At 30.7% G+C, this 11,703-nt stretch overlaps 1 protein-coding gene and 1 long non-coding RNA gene across 2 annotated transcripts; one reads left to right on the top strand and one right to left on the bottom strand.

The window, feature by feature from the left end:
* Positions 1-909: 909 nt before the first annotated feature.
* Positions 910-3,557, bottom strand: LOC115993882. The gene is made up of 3 exons (XR_004093093.1): positions 3,303-3,557; positions 2,385-2,446; positions 910-1,138 (listed from the first exon to the last, which is right to left on the bottom strand). It is a non-coding gene; the product is annotated as an uncharacterized LOC115993882 (long non-coding RNA).
* A 4,436-nt stretch (positions 3,558-7,993) lies between these two features.
* Positions 7,994-9,963, top strand: LOC115949736 (peroxidase 3-like). Its single transcript, XM_031067023.1, has 4 exons — positions 7,994-8,203; positions 8,507-8,698; positions 9,155-9,320; positions 9,548-9,963. The coding sequence occupies exons 1-4, from the start codon at positions 7,994-7,996 to the stop codon at positions 9,961-9,963; spliced, it is 984 nt and encodes a 327-aa protein (XP_030922883.1).
* The last annotated feature ends 1,740 nt before the right edge of the window (positions 9,964-11,703 follow it).

The raw sequence follows: 11,703 nt of genomic DNA, 5'->3' as shown, positions 1-11,703 counted from the left end.
ATTAACATTACTTTTTCATTTATTAATAATTACTTACCACATTAGCCATATGTAAAATTTTTGGTAAAAAATATTTGTATTTCTAGCATTACTAAAAAATTATATATATTTTTATTTATTTATTTATTTAAGCAAACAATTTGATTGCACCAAAAAGTTAGTTGTAGTACATGTTTTTTTTTTTTTTTTGAGAAAGTCGTAGTACATGTTCTTAGAGCATCACCAATAGCTTATCTATATCTATTTTTTGGAGAAAAAAATCCCACTGTTCACACTCCAATAGATCCTCTAAATGCAAAATTTTTCCAAATATTTTTTAAAGTTGCTACATTGCTTCTCTAGATATAGAAAACACTATAGCAACTCTAAACAATATTCTCCCTTGAAATAATACCTAGTTGAATAAAAAAATAATTCTTTCTCTCTCATTCTTTTTCTCTTTCGTTCTTCACTCTCTTGTGCTTCTCTATCTCAACGGTTACAAACTAAAACATACCACAATCAAAACAAAAACACAAAACCCAATCGAAAGATTTGAAACACAAAAACAATCTTTCTCATAAGCCTAATGAAATCTGAACAATAAAATAAAACTAATCAAACCAGAACAAAAAAATAATAATAAATAAAATGTAGAACACCAATCTGTGTAGAACGCCGATCTCCACTTCTTTGCCAATGATCTATGTGTGTATGAGAGAGAATTTGTGTCACGCCCCAAACCCGATACTCGGATTTGTGACCATGACCGGCATGCTAATATCAAGTTTAAACCTGATATTAACAAGAATCAACTTAACTTTTAGTAATTTTTTCCAAAATCTTTTCTTTTTCTTTTCAGAATAATTTTCTTTACTTCTTGATATAATTTTTCACTTGATAGTCAGAGCATCTACACCGTACTCAAAATATAACATAATCCACCAGTCATTTAATTTCATACTTTAACATAATACATCTCTTAATACTTTAACATAATACATCTCTTAATACTTTAAGGTATACACTTTCATTAGATCCTAAAATAAACAATGCTACAAATCTAAACATTATTTTGCTAATTTAGGATCTATACATATAAAACTAAAACCAGCTCCTTCCAAACTCGACTAAGGCTCCCTCTGCTCCAAAATAAAACCTGCTAATTGAAAGAGTGGAAGGGGTGAGCTACACAGCTCAGTAAAGGTAAGATATATGAGAATTCAATAAGAATGCATGTAAATCATTTCATTTTATGATTATTCAGATAGGAGAACATCTTTTCATGCATAGTATTTTATACTATTTATGATAATAGCTTATACGCTCTTCATAGGAAAATAATTGTTCTCCTTTTTCTTATCAGATTAATATTACCAAAACCTTTCGAATTAAACTTCTATCATTTTCTACAAAGTCACCACATATATTCTCATTACAAGATAATCATGCTAACGTAAATCAATTAATTGGCAACTTTGTATTAAACTAGAAACATCTTGACCCAATAAGAAAACCTTTCTTTATAAACCTCTTTCCAAAAAATATTATAACTTTCATAGTCATAAAACTTAACATTTCATAAAGAAAAGGTATCTGATAACTTTTAAACATAACTTGTATTTCATCAGAAGCTTTACCTTTATAGCATAACAGACTTTCAGAAACTTTTATCTTCAATGAACAGCTTTTCTTTTCATTATAAACTTCTTCTTGCCATGAGAGCTTTCACTTTTCACAATGCATTTAAACAAAATAATTCTCTCATGATTAATAACATAACATAGCTGTTCATAACATATTGGTTAGTCCATGTCTGATAAGCTGTACAGAGAAGGCCTCATCACATTTGGGTGCCCCTGTGTGTATGATATTGTCCCCTTTGGGAGGCCTGATGGCACATCTCCTCTAGGTTTTGTTCCTCCCCGCCGTCCGTACACATTAGGGAGAAGGCCTTATTCAGATTAGAGTTACGGGCAACCCCATTTCCTTTACTTTAAATGGCCTAGAGTTACGGGTAGCCCCATTTCCTCTACTTTAAATGGCCAAACATATAACATTTTTCCATGGAAAGCCAGTAATTAACCCCTACTAGCCGAGTTCAGATCACCAAAGGATATAACCCAAAAACATTTCATACTTTTACATCATACTGAAACTTCTTATTTTGCATAACATTTCATAATAATAACATATCTATTCTTTTCTTTAAACATCATGTTCGTGGAATCAATAATAGCATCAATATGCTTAAATCATATACATAAGTTTTTCAAAAGCTCACGAACATATCTTTGTCAGAATAATTATTACATGCCATATCTCTAATCAAAAACATTTTAATGCATAATATATTTTAAAATAACCTCATGACTTACTAAATGCCCATATAACTTATCCCTTACCTGAAAGCAGAGGAACTGAGAGCCTACAATCGACAGAGCTTAAACTTGGATACTGGTAACACCTAAACCATAAATCAAATCTTATTACTATCTATAATTTCCTTGTCATAGACTTACACATTCATCTCAAAGCCTATCTCTTAGAATCAAGGAAGTCCTAATCCCACCTCAAATAGGTTCCCACAAACACAAAATGCATTCATCAGACAACATGATGTACTAAATCATAGAGAAACCAATTCATAAAATTTATATATGATTCTAACAAACTTTAGAATTAAATCCTCAAAGTTAGGCATGTCCCTTACTGTTCACTGTTCTATTCCAGCAGCATATGACCCATTTGTAAAACACAAACGGGCAGTCCAAACACATCCAATTGTCATGAAATTTTACATAACTACTCCCCTGTATGTCCAGTATGTACCATAAAAATTTCGGAGTCAAAGCATAAACCAATAATTTACTAAAAATCACACAAGACAGTATACTCAAAACTGTCCTGACAGAATTTCTTGTAACTTACAAATTAAACCATTATTTTTATGTTCATCCAAATGCTGTGAGACCACTTCTATAAAAACCATGTATGCCTTAGAATTCATAAAAACTACACCTTGCATCCTAATTCACAAAATACGATTTAATACAGAATTTTCTTGTAGTAAACATCAAATCTGTCACCTAGACAGCTTCAGTACATAATCTTACAAAATCATCAACAAATAGCAATAGGTCTTAATTTAATTTGGGTATTTTTATACCTATAGTATACATATTAAAATACCCTAATAAGCATTCAATTGATCAAAATATCATCAAACCTTCAATCACTAAAACAGAATCTTAATTCAGCCTATAAAATCAGGATGGAAGATAAAGAAATAGAAATAAACAAATGAAGGTTTGATTACTTACCCACAAACTTGGAAGCTGAAATTTTAGTGTTAACCCTTTAATTTCTTCTTTAGAGAGGAATATATTGTGTTGGTGAGAAAGGGAGGGCTGCCGTGTAGAAGCAAAGGAAGAAGAGAGAAAGAAGAACAAAGAAAGAGGAAAAGGAGTAGAGAAAGAGGGGCTGGACTTCTGATCTGATGCAGCCAAGAAAATAAGAAAAGTGTGAAGACTTTTGGGGCAGCAAAATCAGATAAGAGAAGTGTAAAATTGGGGTGGATACGTGTATGGCTAGGGAAAGAAATATCCCACCCACTTTCAACTTTCTTACATTCACACTTATTTTTTCTTTGCATTCACACTCATTTACAATTAATAATATCACTTTACACACACACACATATATATATCCTTACCTTTATAAAGTTATATCCATCACATTAAAAGAGTATATATGTTCTATAATATCTCATGCATCATACATAGTTAAAACACCAACAACTATATATATATATATATATATATATCTCATGTATCATGCTTAATTAAAATACCAACTATGTATGTAATAACTTAACCCACTTAATATATTTTTGTACATGCTAAGTATATATTTATAATACAAATAGCCATTTCAATTATTTATAATCTTTACAATTTCTTATTCAATGACATTATAAAATAATATGTTTATTAAATACTTTTATATTAATTTTTGTAAGTAAGTGGCTTAAAATATTAATAATACTTAACCACTTAAACATATAGTTTAATTATAAAAAATTGGGTCAGGGTGTTACAATTTGTTTCTGTGAGATAGAGGGAGAGAAATTTGTGTGTGTAAGAGAAAGAGAAAGAAAGAGAGAGGGAGAAGTGGTTATGTTCTAGAGTCTGGAGCTCAAGAACTAGAAAAATAAAAAGTCAAAAAAAGAGTGAAGGTAGAAATAGGGGTAGGTGTAAGTGTGTGGAGGAGAAAAAACAAGAGAAAAAAAGAAAGAAAAAACGTATGGATGAAAAAAAAAAAACCTAAAGAAAGAAATGAAAAATAATATAAGAAATAAGAAGTCAAAATTGAATAACATTACTACGATATTTTCACAATACTTTCATAATAAAGTTTAAGTGGCAGATTATTATTAGTTGATATTGGTTGAGTAAAAAAATAATTTAAATGATGGGTTCAAATTAGAACTAGTAACAACTTACCATATAAGATTTTGTTGTGAAAGTATTGCGAAAAAATGTTATAGACGCAACATTTCTCATTAAAAAAAAAAATTCGTTAATGTTGTTTGGAATTTGAAAAATATAGATGAATTAAGAAATATTAAAAAAAGAATAAAGAAATAATGAAGAAATAATATTTTAATAGAATAGAGAGTAGTTATTGGTAAATAAAAATGTGGTGTTAATGGTAGGTCTAGATGAAAATCAATAAAAAACTAGACATATCAATAGTTTATAAAAATGTTGTAAAATAATTTGCATTTGTAGCATTACTCATAAAAATAAAAATCCCTTAAGAAATATTACCATTTGAGAAATTTGATTATTGAAAATTTTGAAAAAGTTTTTTTTTTTTTTTTTTTTTTCAATATAGTTGTTAAAAATTTTAAAAATATAGTTGTTGGGAATGAACATAGGAAGAATAAATGATGACTAAAAAAAGAATAAAAAATGAATGAAGAAATAATATTTAAATAAGATGGAGAAAATGATAGAAAATCTGTACGTTAACTAAAAAGTCATATATATTAAACTGTGTAAGCATGAATATATCTTGGGCATTAACTAAAAAGTCAATACAAAATAATATGGATTTAGTCACATTTGATCTTTTTCATCAGCTGAATTCAACCTTAACGTAGTTACACGGTCTAGCCACCAATCCATCTTGGACAGCCCAGCTTAAGCAACCAAGCAAAGGCAGTGATGATTTCTTCTTAATCTACCTAAAGACCAATCAACTCATTAATTAATCATATATATTAAACTGTGTAAGCATATATCATGGGCATTAACTAAAAAGTCAATACAAAATAATATGGATTTAGTCACATTTGATCTTTTTCATCAATTGAATTCAACCTTAACACGGTTACTTGATCTAGCCACCAATCCATCTCGAACAGCCCAACTTAAGCAACCAAGCAAAGGCGGTGATAATTTCTTCTTAACCTATCCAAAGACCAATCAACTTATTAATTAGTCAAATATATTAAACCATGTAAGCAAGAATATATCTTGAATATATCTTAGGCATTAACTAAAAAGTCAATACAAAATAATATGGATTTAGTCACATTTGATCTTTTTCATTAGCTGAATTCAACCTTAACATGGTTACTCGGTCCAGCCACCAATCCATCTCAGACAGCCCAGCTTGAGCAACCAAGCAAAGGCGGTGATGATTTCATCTTAACCTACCCAAACACCAATCAACTCATTAATTAATCATATATATTAAACCATGTAAACATGAATATATCTTGGGGATTAACTAAAATGTCAATACAAAATAATATGGATTTAGTCACATTTGATCTTTTTTATCAGCTGAATTCAACCTTAACACGGTTACTCGGTCCAGTCACCAATCCATCTCAAACAACCTAGCTTGAGCAACCAAGCAAAGGCGGTGATGATTTCATCTTAACCTACCCAAACACCAATCAATTAATTAATTAATCATATATATTAAAAAAAATCATGTCAATAATTACAACTCTCCATGATGACAAAGATTTAGAAAAATAGCCATAAAAAGATCTTACATAAATGAAAGAAAAACAACATAGATGTGATATATGAAAAATATTTCTTTATTTCAAATAATATTTACTGACTTAATCATCGGATGTTCATTGACGAGCGCTACATCAATGGCCATATATAATTTATTTATTTTATTTTATTTTTTTGTAGGTGTCTATTGTCCACATCGGCTGTACAACTAATTATTTGAATAATGTATCATAAAAGATAGCAAATTAAGTCTAAAAAGCTTATCAACAAGGTTAGGTATTGGCTTTAATCTGAAAAATTGTATGCTTCCTACTATGTCAAAAAATTCTTATTAGTATCATGGGAGAAATAGTCAGATTTGAATATCAAAAAGTTTCATATTAAGCATAAGAGCACTCATATTAGTTAATGTATAATATTATAAAGGGTAAATTATGCTCATCAAACTCCAAAAAATCATCCATATCAATCTATTTAAACTTCTATAAATTTGAATTGTTGAATTGTTGCTATTTGAAGGAGTAATAAATAAATTGATAAAAAAATGATATTTTAATAAACGTAGTATGAAATAGATAACATGATACAAGTATTTTTATAAATATGATTATATAAAATGAGTTTTACTAACATGTACCCTTAGGGCATACAATATTAAACTATTTTATGAAATTTTTTATGGAAAAAATAGAAAGTTACAAATTCTTTTTTAGAACTTTTTCAATTCCCTATAAAATGTTTCTAAAATGAATTATTAATATATTCTTTAAAGACATATATTAACCGGATTCATATAAAATAAATAAAAATTATCATCAAATTAAGAAATTTGTCAAAAAAGTTAGTCATTTTTTTTAATTTTTCTATAAAAAGTTTCATAAAATAATTTACTAATATATGTTTTAAAGGTATAAATTAATAAAACCCAAATAAAAGATAAAAAAGAAATGAAATTATCTTATTTGAGACAGTAGTCTTTGACTAGTCACTAGGCTAAGATTCTGTAAACTTTCACATCATAGAAAAATGAAAAGGCATGTAGGCTATATCCCTTGCACAACTAGCAAAGAAACCTTGATAGAGGATGCAACAAATTCGACTAAATTTGCGTTAATTAGTTCAAACGGCTCCCACCAGCCAGATTGTTAATTTAATGCAGAAGAACTTAGTGTGTGTTTATTTCCAAGAATAAAGCATGCATGTTCGACTATGCTTCCTCTTGTATTTTTTTAGTGAAGAACACACTACTGTTTGAAAATAATTTATTTAGTTTTTTGCTGTACTGTTAATAAAATATAATAGAAAAAAGAAGAAGAAGAAATAAACTAGCTTATAATTATAATCCAAAAGCATACAAAGTCAGCAAAGAAATGAAGCACTGAGTCACTGACCCTACACTACGTACAGTACGTAAGAACATATGTAATAATAACGACAGCCAATTAAGTCCTCAAATTTTAGAATCGGTCATGTCTGTCATGAAAAACATGTCAAAATACTACTCTCGGCATGTGTCTTTCTTGATTAAAAATTATCAGCTTCTTCCATCATACTTGATAAGGAAAAGAAAGATCGACATTGTAATGTCTAAGGTAGATCTATACACAACATTGATAATTGAAATTAATATATATATATATATATATATATAACTGCCCTAATTACCAATTGACGTTGTTCCCCTAAATAATCTATTTGCTATGTTAGGTAATTTTAACTAATACAAAGAAAGAAATATATAAGAAGTGGTAAGCCAAGTCAAACAATCTCTCTATCACAAATCTCAAAATCAACCACATGCAGATTGAACATTATTTAAATTAATTTTACCTTCCTATACCGAAACCATTTACTCGGAGAAAGAAGACCATTACCTCTATTTAAGGATGCAATGCTTGTGTTGGAAAAGTATGTAGTAGAGCAAAGAAACAAAGAGAGAGAGAGAGAGAGAGAGAGAGAGAGAGAGAGAGATGAATACTAATTTGAGTTCCTACTTTATCTTTATAGCAGTGTTTGGGCTTCTAGGAGTTTGTCATGGACAGTTGAGAATGCATTTTTATGAGGAGAGCTGTCCCCATGCTGAGGAAATTGTGAAGGAAATCATATGGAACCGTGTGGCAAGCAATTCAACTTTGCCTGCCAAGTTTCTGAGGATGCATTTTCATGATTGTTTCGTCAGGGTAATTCATCTCTCTCCCTTCTCTCTCTTTTCATGAATTATGCCCCTCCTTATGATACACATCCTAAAATTACAATAAATCTAAGAATACAATATTTTTTACAACTATTAACATGACTTTTTATAATTGACACATAATAAAAGTATTGTCACTAGTAAACTTAGGTGGAAGTGATATTTTTTAAATCATAACGGGTCATGTTAGTTACATTCATAGCTAGCATTCATTTCTCATACTAGGAGACACATGCATTGTTATATGTTTACCAGACATTTAAGGTCTTGAATGGTTATAATGTGTCAGGGTTGTGATGGTTCTATACTGATAGACTCTACCCAAAATAACTTGGCTGAGAAGGCAGCAGTTCCAAACCTATCTTTGGCAGGATTTGACATAATAGATGAGGTGAAGACTGAGCTAGAGAACACTTGTCCTGGAGTAGTTTCTTGTGCAGATATCGTTGCTTTGGCTGCTAGAGACTCCGTTTCCTACCAAGTAAGTATTGGAAATATTCTAGTGTGACTTGGAAACAAAAGAGTAGCACAAGTGGGATGTGTTTGGTTTGAAAAGCCAGGCCAAGCTGGTGAAGTTGATGTTTTTAACCAAATTCATGATTAAGATTTTATTTCTAATATATCTAACAGTGTATAAAATGTCACGTCATTTATAATTTTATATGATATGATGCTACAAATATATATATATAGATTTCTGATATTTATTTAAAATTACAAAACTGATCTGTTTCAAATGAAGAGGATACTTTTCGAGTTTTGCACCAGTTCACCTAGTTTATGTTATCTTTTAAGGGAAAATCTACCTTTTAGTTTCTATAAATTAATTTTGCTAGCAAGATGCTATACCTCAAGCTCTTTCTGTCGTCTTCTTTTTTAAATAACATACTGAATTTTAGCATTAGGTATAATCAAGTGCTTGTGGAAATGATTGCAGTTTCAAAGACCAATTTGGGATGTACTTACCGGTAGAAGGGATGGAATCATATCACGCCAGTCAGAGGCTCTTGCCAACATCCCATCACCATTCTTCAATTTCACCACCTTGAAACAATCTTTTGCTAACAAAAGCCTCACAGTTCATGATCTTGTTGTTTTATCAGGTAAATATTCTATGGGGGGGGGGGGGGGGGGGGGAAGGTTTATATAATAAACTTGGAATATGATAACATGGTTTCAATAATTCTGTGTTCACAAAGTATTATTATATTACAAATGTAGATGTAAAATTTAAGCCGTATTGCTAGTAGTCTTAAGTAGTAACAATCTATTTCTTTCAAAATGATATCTTGAGCTGTGTCCAAAAGATTTATAAATTAATTTTGGTTAGGTGGACATACAATTGGTGTTGGGCATTGCAATTTCTTCAGCGAAAGGCTATACAATTTCACAGGAAAAAATGATGAAAATGATGAAGATCCTTCTCTAAACTCAACTTATGATGCTTTCTTGAAAACCCAATGCAAAAGCCTCTCAAACAATGTAACTACTGTGCCAATGGATCCTGGAAGCCCCCTATCCTTTGACAACAATTATTTCAATATCTTGAAGCAAAACGAAGGTCTTTTCCAATCTGATGCTGCACTTTTAACTGACAGTGAAGCTACCTACAATGTCAATGAGCTGCTTAACTCTCAGAATTTTTTCACGGAGTTTGCTCAATCAATTATGAAGATGGGAGCCATTCAAGTGCTTACAGGAAGTTCGGGAGAGATTAGGAAGAACTGTAGTGTGGTGAATCCTTGAGAGCTAGTTGGTTTATAAGTGTGACAAGTGAGTTATTATTCACTTTTTGTGGTATTATGAATAGTTTTGTTGATGTACCTGTTATGAACTTATCGTAAGGCCAAGCAAGATTATCCATCAATAAAAATCTTATCTCACTTTATGTATTTTACTTTATACCATACCAATGTCTATCACATCTCTATAATAAAAAATAAAAAATGTCTATCACATCTCTATCTCTCTCTATAAAGTAACCAAAGTTTAACATTAAAAAAAAAAAAAAAAAAATTCAAACGCATAACATACTACAATTTGTGGAGCATATATAATTTGAAACACTATTGAGTGTTGACAAATAAATTTTACTCGGTTATCTATATGCGTTTTCTGTCTGGATGTATTATTTAGAAAGTACTGTGCATGTTATGTTACTTGAAGAATGGATCTAATGGCAGGACTTAGTGAAATTAATTTCGTAATACATTCAGGAATTAACCTCATGACAGCAGCCCATGAATAAACTATTAATCACACGGTTTAAATTATCTGAATTATGATGATGATTCTCAAGTTAACCAACTATTCATCTATGCGTATTGATGAGCAAATAAGTAGATTTTTTCCCCCTTCTTAAAGCTCATATCAAGAACAAAGAACTGTGTTAGGTTCTAAAGACTTAGGATTTTATGTATTTAGAACTCTAATGTGTATTGTTGGCAAACCATGATCAAAACAAGATCTTTAGTCGTGTTTAGACTTGCTCAAAATTGGTTCATTTATGTAAAGTTGGAATAAGCTGATGCAGAAATCATTTATGCTTCTCGGCCTGATTCGATTGATCGAAGCTTAGGCTCGATCAATCGAAAATCGGGTCAGATGCATTTTCTGTAGAATTCCAACTCAGCCCTAGTTTGTTTTAAAACGTTTAGGGTTTTCTAATTTGCCCTAGGTATGTAAGGCAAACTCTAAGCCACGTTTTAGTGTTGCTCATATTGCTGTTTGTGTAAATCTCTTGTGAGATTTGTGAGGAGCTTTCCTTTACACAAGCTTAGGATTATCAAGAAGAAGATTTCTTCAAGAGCTTGATGATCATTCAATTGCTGCCATAAGAACTTAAAGAAACATAAGCAGGTGTGCTTGTACTTGCTGGAGAATCCAAGAAAGAAGGAGTCTGTGGTTTCAGAATTTGCACGTGGTCGTGTCAATAAGTTTCTACTGGTGGGTAGCAATAGGATGTTAGTGGTCTAAGTCCTGTTGAACAACTTCAATTCTTTCATAGTGGATTCAAGTTTACCTTGAGGATAGTTAGGTTAAATCCTCCCCAGGTTTTTACCGGTTTGGTTTCCTGGGTGATCATATTATTGTGTTATTTATCTTTTCGCTGCTTTGCATGATATGATTGTTTGATTGTGATAACCTAGATTTGGAATTTGGATTAAGTAACAACTTGGCTAATTACCTAGGTTAATTGTGTTTTTAAGGGATCTAAAAAACTATCAAACTGAATAGGTAAACTGTAAAAAGATAAATAACCAAAAAAAGAAATCAAAAGATAAATAACTATCATGGTACAGTAGCAGATGGCGAAGAGAGTTGAACCCAAGCATTTTCCTCTTTGTAAGCAACACCCCCCTCACAAGAGGCTTCACACTTATACGCAGCAATAGTTGCCCAATCGAGATAGTCAACTTCATTAATCACACTGAATAAAAAAAGCAGGCAAGATCTGAAATCACCAACAAAATAGACACCAACCAA

The sequence above is a fragment of the Quercus lobata genome, chromosome 6, assembly GCF_001633185.2.
Source record: "Quercus lobata isolate SW786 chromosome 6, ValleyOak3.0 Primary Assembly, whole genome shotgun sequence".
Classification (NCBI taxonomy): Eukaryota; Viridiplantae; Streptophyta; class Magnoliopsida; order Fagales; family Fagaceae; genus Quercus; species Quercus lobata.
This window is presented reverse-complemented; position numbering and strand designations above follow the sequence as displayed.